We start from the raw sequence: 13574 nt of genomic DNA, 5'->3' as shown, positions 1-13574 counted from the left end.
ACCAACACACTTAGCACCTTGACTCTTAAATAAATCCAGTGAAGAGCTTAAAATAGCAATTTGGTGATTAGTTCAAGCATCTTTTCACATTATTTTTAATTACTTATATTACTTCTGCGCTATTTAATTGAAAACAAATTTGGAATTGACATCATTTTGTAAAAAGGAAGCTGCGCATATGCTATGATTTAGCAATCCTAATTCTAAATATGCTCCAGAGAAATATTTCTTCATGTACACAAGGAGAATAGATGCATGTTTATTGAAATATTGTTTGTGAATGCTGCAAAAAGTTGAAACAGTCAAAATAGCTGTCACTAAGGGAATATGTGAATGTAAATGTAAATGAACTCTGGCCTATCTGCACCGTGGAATATTATAGAACAATTGGGGATAAATATCTAGATCCTTATGGGTCAAGGAATGACCTAGATGAGATGCAGTAGAGGGGGAAAAAGAGGTGTTAAAAACTATGTAAAGTTTGGGATGCCTGGGTGGCTTAGCAGTTGAGTGTCTGCATTCAGCTCAGGGCATGATCCCGGTGTCCTGGAATCCAGTCCCACATCAGACTCCACACAGGGAGCCTATTTCTCCCTCTGCCTATGTCTCTGCCTCTCTCTCTGTCTCTCATGAATAAATAAATAAAATCTTAAAAAGAAAAACAATATAAAGTTTAATATCATTTTGTAAACTTAAAAATGCTAAATATTTTATATTTACCTACATTATGTTTATTTTCATATTTTTATATGTATAATGTTTCACCTTATATTTTTTCATATCCCTATATATGTGTGTATATCTGAAGAGAGGCATCACACTCAGGAGAGAGGTTATACGTAGGAAGAAAGAGACATAGCTAAAATTAAGATAGTGGCTAAAAGAGACTTTTACTTTACCTGTAATATATTTTTACATTGATTTGTGATTTGTGCAATCAAAATAAAAATGTATAAAATTATAAATAGAAGCAACTATATCAACTGAAAACAGTTGTTAATTCTGGATATGGACAATAATAAGTATTCTTTTCTTATTTGAGCTTTTCTGAATTTTTAAAAAATTCAAAGCCTAAAAAATGGAGACTAATTTATCCTTTTATATTTACTCTCTTCTTGTATTATTGGAAGCTCAATTTGGGAGGATTATTAGGATTTATGGATTGATGTGAGAGGAGAGTCCTTTCTGTAATTTAAACTTCATTTTGAAGGAAAACCAATGGGTTTAGAGTCTTTGGGTTTATATAACTTTATCCCATATAGCTTATAGGCAGAATTTCACATCATTTATAAAATTTCTTTTAAAAATATAGTACAGACACATCGAATAACAAAGTATGTTGTTTAAGCAGTGTATTCCATCTTACAAAGAGGTATATTCACAATGAGCTATTTTAATTGAATATCTTTTAAAAATTTCCATGCATCCTTTTTCTTTTTTGGTGTTGGGATTTAGTTGAATGATTTTATTTTATTTTATTTTATTTTATTTTATTTTATTTTTTTAGTTGAATGATTTTAATCATTCATTCTGTAGGAAAAATCTCCTACAGAATTTGAACATATTCTTTCAGAGTCAACTTAAGAGAAATGTAAAATGATAGAATTTTAAGGTAATCTTATAAAGATTTTTGAGCCAAATATTCTAAAATAGAACTATTTTTTATGCTGTTAAAAATTTTTATTTTGAGAAATTAGTTGAGGGGAAGTAGATATTTTGTTTTTTGTTTTTGCTTTTGTGTTTGTTTGTTTTCCTGGCACATTAATGCTCTGTAAAAATTTTCTATCATTTCCCTCTTATTTCCAAACAAATTATTTCATCTTTCTCATGTGCTTCCCACATTGATGATACAAACTCAGGTCAAATAAACTTATCAGAATGACACTTTATTGCCTAGATAACTAAAAAGTCAGGAGGTAAATTTGGTCCAGGCATAGCTGGAGGCAGAGCTTTGTTTTCTTCTCCCATACTTTGGCCCTATTTGTCTCTGGTTTTATTCTCCAGCCTGGACACTAATAGCCCTAGATGCTCACTTTTCATAATCTCTGATCCCAGACAAAGAACGTAACTTTATTTTATTCAGCTATTCAACACTCATGAATACTCCCAATTTGCTTTGCTTGAGTCATATGCTCCTCACAAAAGAAACCGTGTGTCCGGGGGATCCCTGGGTGGCTCAGCGGTTTAGCGCCTGCCTTCTGCCCAGGGCATGACCCTGGAGTCCCGGGATTGAGTCCCACGTTGGGCTCCCGGCATGAAGCCTGCTTCTCTCTCTGCCTCTCTTTCTCTCTGTGTCTCTCATGAACAAACAAATAAAAAAAAAAAAAAGAAAAGAAAAGAAACAGTGTGTCCAAGGAGACCGTTGTCTGGCCTTAGTCACCTTCTTGAAGGGCACATGATTGACATTCCCATCAAAATCACAGGGAGTGAAGTGGGTTCTTCTCTTACTGATAGAGGGTTCTTCTCTCAGACCAATACCTAAGTTGACTATCTGTGCATAGTATTTTGTTTGCTGCTCTTTTGTACTACTAATACTTTATATACTAGTGCTATAATTACTATAAATTTGTTTGTAATCCTCAATTCAACTGTGCCTGCTCAGTGGTAGAGACCATATAGTGCTCATCTTTGTGTCCCTGTTACCTAACACAATATGTGGCATGTAGTTGGCACTCAATAATTTATACACTGAATAAAATGATAAATGTATTAATTGATGAAAGAGAATGTTAGTTGTCTCTCTTAAACTCATCGCTTTGTTGATTTGTTTTAATACTTCCTTCTAAGGCTGTTGTATTTCTGGACTATAAGAAAAATTAACTAATAATAACTTTGCCTAAATCCAAGTGATGGTGTTATGTTGATAAGTGACATCTGATCTATCAATATTGTCCAAACTATTTATGCTCAATTACCATGTTGCCATATATAGAATTTGTTTTGGTGTCATACAAATATGACCTAAAGAAAATGGTACAACTGCTTTTAAATACTTGAAGAGCTCTGTAACTAGTTGCACTTGTCTGGCATCTTTGGCCTAGCATATAACACCTGATACACATAATCTGTGGTAAACAATGTACCTACCTAATGATTAGTGCAAAATATACCTAGTTCTGTCTTAGGTTTAGTCCTTTAGTATTATAATTTGATTATAAAAGGAGAATTAGTTTTCAAGCTTCTAGAAATAATAACACCAATGAAATCCACATACTATAACATTTCTCCTCCTTTTTATGTTCACAGAGACTTGAGGTTTAACAGAATACGAGAAATTCCTGAGAGTGCCTTCAAGAAACTCAAGACTTTGAACACTCTGTGAGTACTTATTGCTTATCTGTGAAGTTTCTAAAATTACAAGCTAGTTGGATTGCAGTTTGCCATGAAAAGTCATTTGGAGGGCAGCCTGGGTGGCTCAGCGGTTTAGCGCCGCCTTTGGCCCAGGCCAGGGCCTGATCCTGGAGACCCAGGATCGAGGCCCACGTCAGGCTCCCTGCATGTAGCCTGCTTCTTTCTCTGCCTGTGTCTCTGCCTCTCTCTCTCTCTCTCTCTCATGAATAAATAAATACATAAAATCTTTAAAAAAAAAAGGTTATTTGGAGAGTAAAAGAACAGCTAGTATAGGAGTGAAACCTTGCTAATTCTTGTAACTAAAAATTCTCTGCTTCTTTCCAGTGCCTCACTGCCTATATTTTTGCTACCTTCTGAATCTGGGAGATATTCCTACTTATCTAATTGTCTTTATGTTATGTTTGTTTAGAAAAGATTCATGGATGAAGAGAAAGAATAGTTAAATAATTTGCTTATGGGTCCCCTAGCCAAAACAATAGACATGGAATTAAAACTCATGATCTGTGACTACAAAGTCCATGCTGGCGAACAGCATGCCATTGGATATTCTTATTCTGAATACCACAAATATCCTTAAAATCATGTATTTAGAGGAAAAGTTACAACTTTATGGCTAAGGTATGATAAAAATTTTCAATGTGTAGAACACTCACTTTATTTATTTATTTATTTATTTATTTATTTATTTATTTATTGTGTGTCTGCCTTTGACTCAGGTCGTGATCCCAGGTTCCTGGAATCGAGTCCCACATCAGGCTTCCTGCAGGAAGCGTAATTCTCCCTCTGCCTATATCTCTGCCCCTCTTTGTGCCTCTCATGAATAAATAAATAAAATCTTTAAAAATATATGACAACTAACTGCTATAATGGAGGAAACTGGAATGCTATGAGAGATGATGACAGGGAGCTTAGATGTATGAACAGTGCTCAATATTTAAAATTATTTATTCTGCATTTAGATTAATCCATAGGTTGAAATTTCTAGAAGTTAAGAATATTCAGTGCTTTTTGAACTACATGGGTTAGTTTTCTTGATATAATATTTTCATAAATGAGTTAACATTTTCATCCTAGCTGAATTTATCACCATATTATAGCCAACTTTAGGGTTGAGATTATGACTTTATGCTTGTACTTTTCCTACCTGGTTTCTTCCCAATAACTTTGCCTGAATATGTTATCTCAGTATCTCTGGTTGGGGTGATATAAGAGCATAAGGAAGTAAGAGCTGCAAGGTTTATTTGTAATTTAACAATAAAGAAGTTGTTCTCAAACCTAATAGGTAAAATGTTTACTGGAGAACTTGTGGACACACTTCTTAGAAGGGACCCCAAAATTAGCATTTTAACAAGTATCTCTATGGGGTCTGACACTTGGTGAACACCATCATTAAGCCTTCTGCCACTATCTAGTGAAATACTTAGGTGATGGAAAAGCAAACATCTTAATTTATCAAATTGTTAATGTTATCATGTTTTATCTAATCTTTTCTTTCAATATAGTTGCCATTTTATTATTTTTTTGAGGAATGTAGGAAAGTGATAATTTTATTGTAGTTTGGCCACATTTTGGAGTTACAGCACACAATACTGTAATTATTAATGAACAGTCTGCCTCTTCAGTTGGTAGAAACAATACTTATTATTAATTTGTTTCTAAATATTTTTGTTAAAAAAACGAAATGAAATAATTATCATTTGTGGTGTTAATTACAAGCCTCATTGTATACTGGCTGCTTTATGTACATTATCTCCATTTCTTGCTGCCTCACTGTGTGTGATAGATGTTATTATTTCTATTATACCGATTAGGAAACTTGAGACTCAAACTATAATGTAATTTACCCACATTCATACATCTAGAAAGGGGCAGAGTCAGGATTCACACACACTTTGATCTGTTAACTGCCGATTCATAAGATTTCTCATGATGGCTTTCAGGAAGGCTAGATCTGTGGAATAACAGATGATGGATCACTCAAGTAGTAAATTGTGGAAGAGGGAAAGAAGTGAGGTCAGAAGTGGGACACTGAAAGCCTACTGGGATTGGAGGGAACTTGTGCTATAGCAGTGTGGAAACTCAATGAGTTTTGAGGACAACATAGTTATAAAGTATGTTGATGAAAGTTAGAAAAAAGTAAATCTTTTAGCCAGTATAATTACTGAGTTGCTTGTCATATGTTGTTGTTGTTCTTGTTTTTTAAACTCTCAAATTACCAAATTTTATAAGGAAATCTGAATTTTTAAAATATTTCTCAAATAAAATATAATTATGAGGTAAGATATTATGTTTTATTTAATGTGATGAGAAATCTTCACTATGCCTCATTTTATGAGAGCTTTTTATCATGTTAATGAATCACCAGTCACTATTTCATTTATTTGTTTTTATTTAAAGATTTGGCATACTGTTTTCTTTTCTCTCAAGACTTTGAAGGATTGATGTTTAATGATTTGCCAAAGGTGTTACTCTGTAAATAGCCAAAGCTTTAGTTAGGATATTTGATTTGTCTGTAAGGTTATTCTGTGATGTAGCAAGGGAACAAAGCTTCCTGCAGTAAATATTAGCATAGTTTTCTAGCTGGGGGTATGCAGAAATTTTAAAACAGGCATTAATTTCTGGGATAATAGAAACATGTAGATTAGATTTTGGCTTTCCACCCATTATTAGTAATAAGACTGGTTGGATCAATTTGTAACTTATTTACTTTGTGACTTACTTTTAAGGAGAAAAAATAACTACACGTGGTTTATGCCGATCTAGCCAGTATCATACAAACCATCCAGGTGGAAAAAATCTCAAAGATCTGAATAAAATACAGAAAGCAACTTTTTGAAAGTTAGGATGGCAATGAAGGCAGCCAGGACTTGAGAAACTAAAATCTGGGAAAGAAAGGAAGCTCACTAAGCTGACTCAAACCTTCTGGGAAAGTTCCTTCTCTGGGCTTTTGCCAATTCAAGTGCAGACCATGGAGGATTAAGAGAAAGCAATGTCCTGTATTTCATGGCAGTTTCACTGGACTGGGAAGACAAATATTGGAATTTAAGGTCATGACTACAACCAACACTAGAAGGTCAGGACACCTGAGAGAAGGCAGCTGCAGAATAATGAGGTGAAGATTTTGCCATCCATTTCAATAGAGGCATTTGCTAACTTGAACTGAAACACATAGGGAGAGACTACCAGTAAGCCAAGGATAAAGCAGCTATTAAGACTTAAAAAGCCAGACAGAGATTTTAGGCATTTCAAGGTACCAGAGAAACAAAAATAAGGGTTTCCGGGTCCATTGCAGAAAAAAGCCCCTGATAAATACTCGTGGTTTTATTATTTTTAAAAAATATTTATTTATTTATTTATTTATTTATTTACTTATTTAGAAGGAGAGTAGAGGGAGAGGGACAAACAGATGGCAATACAGGCTCGATCTCATGATCCTGAGATCATGACCTAAGCGAAAACCAAGAGTTGGGTGTTTAGTTGACTGAGTCACCCAGGTGCCCCAATGCCCTGGTTTGAATTCTGTACTCCTAAAGAGCTATGCCCTAGAAGCAGTGGTCCATCTAGACTGGGTGAAGGTGATCTTCCATATTCTGTCTGCCTCCTAAAAAAAAAATCCAACCTTCTCTGAAAAAATATAAAATGATCCAAACCCTCTACAGCTTTTCACTTGTAATGTCTAGCATCCAATGAAAGATGTCCAAACATGCCAGGAAAACCGAGAGAATAAAAGATAACTGAAAAAGCTATGTTTGTTTAAGATTTTGAAGTTGTAAAACACAGACTTTAAAATAACTAGAATTAATGTATTTAAGGAAATATCTGAAATGATAGAAATTTTCACCAGATAAAAGGAAATTACTGTTTTTCTTAGAACTAAAAAGCTCATGGCATTTAAGAATTGAGTGGATTGGTTCAATCATAGATTAGTGACAGAAGGGAGAATCAGAGTTCTAAAAGATAGGTCATTAAAAATTAACCAAATGGAAGCCCACTGGGAAAAAAGATGGAAAACACAGAAAAGACAGTAAAAAGTAGGGACATGACAAAAATATCTACTTGGAAGGTGATAGGGAAAATAGTACAGGGGCAATATTTGAAGAAATTTTAAAACCAATATTCCTCCAAAACAAAAGATATCAAGTTACAGACTCAAGAAACCTTATGAAACTATGTAGGCTAAATATACAGAGAGTTATACTCAGCCACATTATTATACTCACTGAAAACCAAAGACAAAGGGCTCATTTAAAAAATATTTTTAGGTAAACATACACTATCTTTCAAGAAATAACCATGGAAATGGTGAAACAATGGAAAAGCATTTGGCTAAAAATAAATAAATAAAATAAAATAATGGAAAGACCTGAATTCTATTCACAGGGAAATCAGCCTTTGACAATTAAGGTAAAACAAACAGACATTTGAAGACAGTGAACAGTATCAGGAATGGAAAAGAGGTCATGACTTCACATCCTACAGTCATTTAGACACACAAAGAGAGATTATTATGAGTGACTTCATGCCATTATATTTGAAATTTTTGACTTAATGGGATAAATTCTGCATAAAACACTAAACTGATACAGGGAAGAATTCTCTTAAAGGTATTGAATTCCAGACAAAGAGACAAAACTAATTAAAATTGTTTCCCCAAAAGAAAACTGCAGGCTCAAATAGCTTTACCAGAAAATTATTTAAAATATTTTCTAAAAAATTAAAATAATTCTGACTTTGCCAGAACAAAAAGTACTTTTCAATTTATTTTATGAAGCCAGCATCTTGATAGCAAAATGCAGAAAAGAAAATTTTAAGTAAATTACTCTCAAGAATATAGACATGAGGATACTACATACAATATTAGCACAATGATTCTAGTAATATATGAAAAAGATCATGACCAAGTTGGATTTATTCTAGAAATTCAAGCTTTGTTTTACACACAAAAATCAACATTATTATAAAAAAGTGAAAAAATCGTATTTCAACAAAAGCAGAAAACACTTTATAAATTCAACTTACTGAAATTTAAAAAATATCTCATAGCAAGCTATGAATAGAAGGGAAACTCCTTTATTTGATAGAGTAGATCCACTAAAAATCAGTAATAAACATTCTACTTAACAATTAAATAAACACTTTCCTCCTAAAATGAGGAATGAGAGATGAATACTCATTCCTAATATTTACATTCAACATTGTATTGGAAGCCTTATTTTTTTCCATAAATCAAGTTAAGAATAAAAAATGATAAGGATTGGAAAAAATAATTAAAATAGTAATATTTACCTATGTCATGTTTATGTATATATGAAATACAAAGGAATATTCAAGCTGGCTACTAAAATTGATAACTCAACTTGTCAATACAGAAAATCAAGTGTATTTCTGCATTCTAGTAAAAACCATTTAAAAAATGAAAACTTTTGTGATATAATTTGCAATAACATTAAAAATGTTGATAAGTAGAAATAAATGCAACAAAGGCCATAATTCTATGAGAAAACTATGACAGATTACTGGAAGAAATTAGAGAAATTTGATATAAATGAATACATATATCATGATTATGAATTGGAAGACTTGATAGGGTTACATTATCACTTCTTTTCAATTTGATTTATAGATCCAATGCAACCCCAATCAGATTTCAGCAGGCTGTTTTGAGAAAGTTTATGAGCTGAATCTACAAAAGACCACACATAGCTAGTCAAGTATTAAAGAAAAATGTAGTAGAAAGATTTTTACTAAATATCAATATTTATTATAAATAAATTACAGGTGTGGGGATTGGTTCAATGATAAAGAAACAAATGAAACAGAAGAAGAGTCCAGAAACAGACCCACATGTAAATGGTCACCTGAAATGTCACTAATGTGTACTGCATTGCAGTGAGAAAATGACAATTTTCTAATAAATGGTGCAGAGTTATTTGAATATCCATGATGAAAAAGATAGATTTTGGCACTATTTCATTACTTTGCTCCACATAAAATAATCAGTTCTAGATGGATCATAGCTTATGTAAAAGGGAAAAATAATAAGGATTCTAGAAGGTAATATAGAAAAAACATCTTGGGGGACAAAGAGAAACGAGGCTGGAGCTGCGGGCGCTTTTTCTGCCCACGGTGTCTCAGATTCATTCTTAAGGAACTGAGAACTTAATCTTCCAAAATGTCAAAAAGGCCATCTTATGCCCCACCTCCCACCCCAGCTCCTGCACACAAATGCCCAGCACACCAGGGTTTGTGGGATACAATCCATACAGTCATCTCGCCTACAGGCTGGGAGGGAACCCGGGCACCAACAGCCGGGGCACGGCATCCTCTGGTATTACGATTCCAAAACCCCCAAAGCCACTGATAAGCCTCTGATGCCCTACATGAGGTACAGCAGAAAGGTCTGGGACCCAATAAAAGCTTCCAACCCTGACCTAAAGTTGTGGGAGATTGGCAAGATTATTGGTGGCATGTGGCGAGATCTCACTGATGAAGAAAAACAAGAATATTTAAACGAATACGAAGCAGAAAAGATAGAGTACAAGGAATCTATGAAGGCCTAGCATAATTCCCTCGCATCCCTTGCTTACATAAATTCGAAAAGTCGTGCAAAAGCTGCTTTAGAGGAAGAAAGTCGACAGAGACAGTTTCGCATGGAGAAAGGAGAACCTTACCTGAGCATTCAGCCTGCTGAAGATCCAGATGATTATGATGATGGCTTTTCAATGAAGCCTACAGCCACTGCCCATTTCCAGAGAAACCACTGCCTCATCAGTGAAACCCTTAGTGAGAGTGTGGTGCCAGACGTTCGGTCAGTTGTCACAACAGCTAGAATGCAGGTTCTCAAACGACAGGTCCAGTCCTTAATGGTTCATCAGCGAAAACTAGAAGCTGAGCTTCTTCAGATAGAGGAGCGACACCAGGAAAAGAAGAGGAAGTTCCTAGAAAGCACAGATTCATTTAACAATGAACTTAAAAGGTTGTGGGGTTTGAAAGTAGAAGTGGATACGGAAAAGGTTGCCGCTGAAATTGCACAGGCCGAAGAGCAGGCCCGCAAAAGGCAAGAGGAGAGGGAGAGAGAAGCAGCAGAGCAAGCTGAACGTAGTCAGAGCAGCACGGTTCCCGAGGAAGAGCCAGGGGAAGAAGGACGACGAAAGCATCCCCATGGAGACAGAGGAGACACACCTTGAAGAAGCAACAGAAAGCCAACAGAACGGTGAAGAAGGCACGTCTACTCTTGAGGACAAGGAGAGCGGGCAGGAGGGGGTGGACAGTATGGCCGAGGAAGGGACCAGTGATAGCAACACTGGCTCAGAGAGCAACAGTGCAACAGTGGAGGAGCCACCGACAGACCCACACCAGAAGATGAGAAGAAAGAATAACTGTTGCCTTGTTTTATGTGTTCTAAATACTTTTTTTAAATGAAAAAAAAAATGTTTTTTGAGTTTAAAAAAAAAGAAAAAATGAAAAAAAATCTTCATACGCTTAGGACAGACAGACGATTCTCAGAGGTCACAAAAGCAGTAACAGTAAAGAAAATTCTTGATAAATTGGATTTCATTAAAATTAAGAATTTCAGCTAACCAGAGACACCTTCATGAATAAAAAGAGAAGCTATAGTCTGGGATATTTGCAGTTATGTATATCCAATAAAGGATTTATATCAGGAACTCTTACAAATCAGTAAGTAAAAGACAAATACCCCAACTAAAAAATGTATAACATCTTGGAACAGCCATTTGACAAATTATAACATGCAAATGTCCAATAAACACACATGAAAATGTATTCCACATCCCTTTGCTTCAGAGAAATGCAACATAACTATAGGATACCTCACACCTTCATTACAACAAAAAAGAACCCTAATCTATTCACCTATAATGGAGCTAATAGAACTCTTATAAACTGCTGGAGTGTAAATTGGTTCAGTTATTTTAGAACACTGTTGGTAGTATCCACTGAAACTAAATACATGTAGATCTGGTGACTCAGAAATTGCACATCTAAACATAATCCACAAAAGGAAATACATATGTATTTCAAAAGTTATGTATAAAAACTTGGTAGAAATTTGCAACAACGTGGATGGAACAGAGGGTACTATGCAAAGTGAAATAAGTCAATCAGAGAAAGACAATTATATGATCTCACTCATATGTGAATTTAAGAAACAAAACAGGATCATAGGGGAAGGGAAGGAAAAACAAGACAAAATCAGAGAGGGAGATAAATAATAAGAGACTCTTAATCATAGCAAACAAACTGAGGATTGCTGGAGGGAAGAGGGGTCAGGGAATGGGGTAACTGAGTGATGGATATTAAGGAGGGCACACGATGTATAATAAGCACTGGGTGTTATAAAGACTGTTGAATCACTGAACTCTACTTCTGAAGCTAATAATAAACTATTTGTCAATTAATTGAATTTAAATAAATTAAAAGAATTTGACAGAAACATTATTTGTAAAATACTGAAAGCTTGAGAAAAGCCAAATTATCCATAAATAAATTGCAGTAAATGTTGGGAGAATTATGCCAGACATGTTATGATTCCATTTATGAAAATTTCAAAACCAGCTCAAACAACATGCAAGTTTTTTGATGTTGATAGAAGCTGAGGTTTACTAGCTGGAAGAAGGCATGAAGGAGGTTTCAATGATGTTGCAAATGTTCGGTTTCTTGGTTTGTGTGGTAGTTACATGAGTATTTTCATTTTTTTATACAAAAATATCAAGTGGTAAACTTAAGAGGTCATTAAAATATTCACCATAAATTGATAGCCATAAGTAAACAGTATTTTTTTAAAAGATTTTATTTATTTATTTGAGAGAAAGTGATAGTGAGAGAGAGCAGGAGCAGTGGGAGAGAGGGAGAAGCAGGTTCCCAACTGAGCAGGGAGTTCAACTCAGGGCTGGGTCTTGAGGGATCATGACCAGAGAGATCTCCTGGGATCATGACCTGAGCTGAAAACAGCTGCTTAATCAACTGAGCCACCCAGTTGCCCCAGTAAACAGTATTTTAGTGGGAATATTATACCCAATTTCTTCTCTCCTTTTTACTTTTCTGTATTTTCCAAATTGTGTATAATGAATATATAGTAATTAATATATATATATTTTTAAGATTTTTATTTATTTACTCATGAGAGACACAGAGAGACAGACAGAGATACAGGCAGAGGGAGAAGCAGGCTCCATGCAGGAAGCCCGATACAGGACTTGATCCTAGGCACCCTGGGATCACGACCTGAGCAAAAGGCAGACACTCAACCCCTGAGCCACCCAGGTGCCCCTAATTAATAATGTTAAAGAGAGGTAGAAACTATTGAAAAAAAAAAAAAGATGAACAGCTTAAACCTACTAGCCAGTCAGGTCCTAGTAAACTTAAAGTTATGCAAAATTAAATATAGAACAAACTATATTCATGTGAGCCAGCACAGTTAGAATTACACAACTAGATCTGATTGCAAAGGAGAGGACGAGAGAAAGAGGAGCACAGAGAAGGAAGGCACAAGGAGAACCATTGCTTTGGAAAACGAGAGGGGCTGAATTTTGTGAATTCTTGCAGCCAGCAGGGCTTAAAGCCTGGAGTTGTAAAGGTCAGCAGGGTTGGGTGGGAAAGAGCCCAGAGGGCACTGTCCTGCTCCTGGAGAGAAGGCAGGCAAACAACCAAGGAGCAGATAGCATGGAGACAGTGATCTGAGGAACTCCTAGGGCACACAGAGGAGAGATCACTCTCTCTTCTTGGAACACATCCCTGAGAGGCAGCATTCATGGAGACACCTCTCCAGAACAAAGGAGTCAGCTGGTGCCATTTTCCTCCCACACTCCAGCACAAACACAGCCATGTGTGAGAAGCGTGCACAGCCTCATGTTGGCTGCCTAACTTATTTACATCAAGCCCCACCCCCTGTATTCTGGCAGGACAGCCCTTCTCAGTCAAACGTGCCTCAGTCCCAGTGTGGTGGGCCTCTCCCCCAGAAGACCAGCACAAGCCCCTGCCCATACCACATCTCCTGACCAGACAGTTCTACAGGGCCTCAGTTCTGGTGGAGCTGGTGTCAGGACTCATTTCACAAGCACACCACAGCACACCTAGTCACAATTGGCCACATTTAGGCCAGGGATCAAATACTGCCCATAGCAAAAACACAATAGCAGGGTGCAGGCGACACACACTACAGACACTCCCTGAAGCCCCTGGCCATGAGCACTACATGACCT

General features: G+C 35.8%; 1 protein-coding gene and 1 pseudogene across 8 annotated transcripts in view; both read left to right on the top strand.

Moving 5' to 3' along the window:
- PXDNL (peroxidasin like) overlaps positions 1-13574 on the top strand; it is a 432031-nt gene that overhangs the window by 145738 nt on the left and 272719 nt on the right. For all 8 annotated transcript variants that reach the window (XR_005380944.1, XR_005380945.1, XM_038579277.1 and 5 more), the window contains exon 2: positions 3247-3318. Coding sequence is in view for 5 of the 8 variants with exons in the window: in XM_038579277.1 (XP_038435205.1) it covers positions 3247-3318 (72 nt within the window). In the remaining 3 variants the exon portion in view is untranslated. The remainder of the gene's footprint in view (positions 1-3246; positions 3319-13574) is intronic.
- Positions 9524-10730, top strand: LOC100685519 (annotated as a pseudogene).

Source organism: Canis lupus, chromosome 29, assembly GCF_011100685.1.
Source record: "Canis lupus familiaris isolate Mischka breed German Shepherd chromosome 29, alternate assembly UU_Cfam_GSD_1.0, whole genome shotgun sequence".
Taxonomy (NCBI): Eukaryota; Metazoa; Chordata; class Mammalia; order Carnivora; family Canidae; genus Canis; species Canis lupus.
Note: the sequence above shows the minus strand (reverse complement) of the source record. Positions and strands in the feature narration are given on the sequence as shown.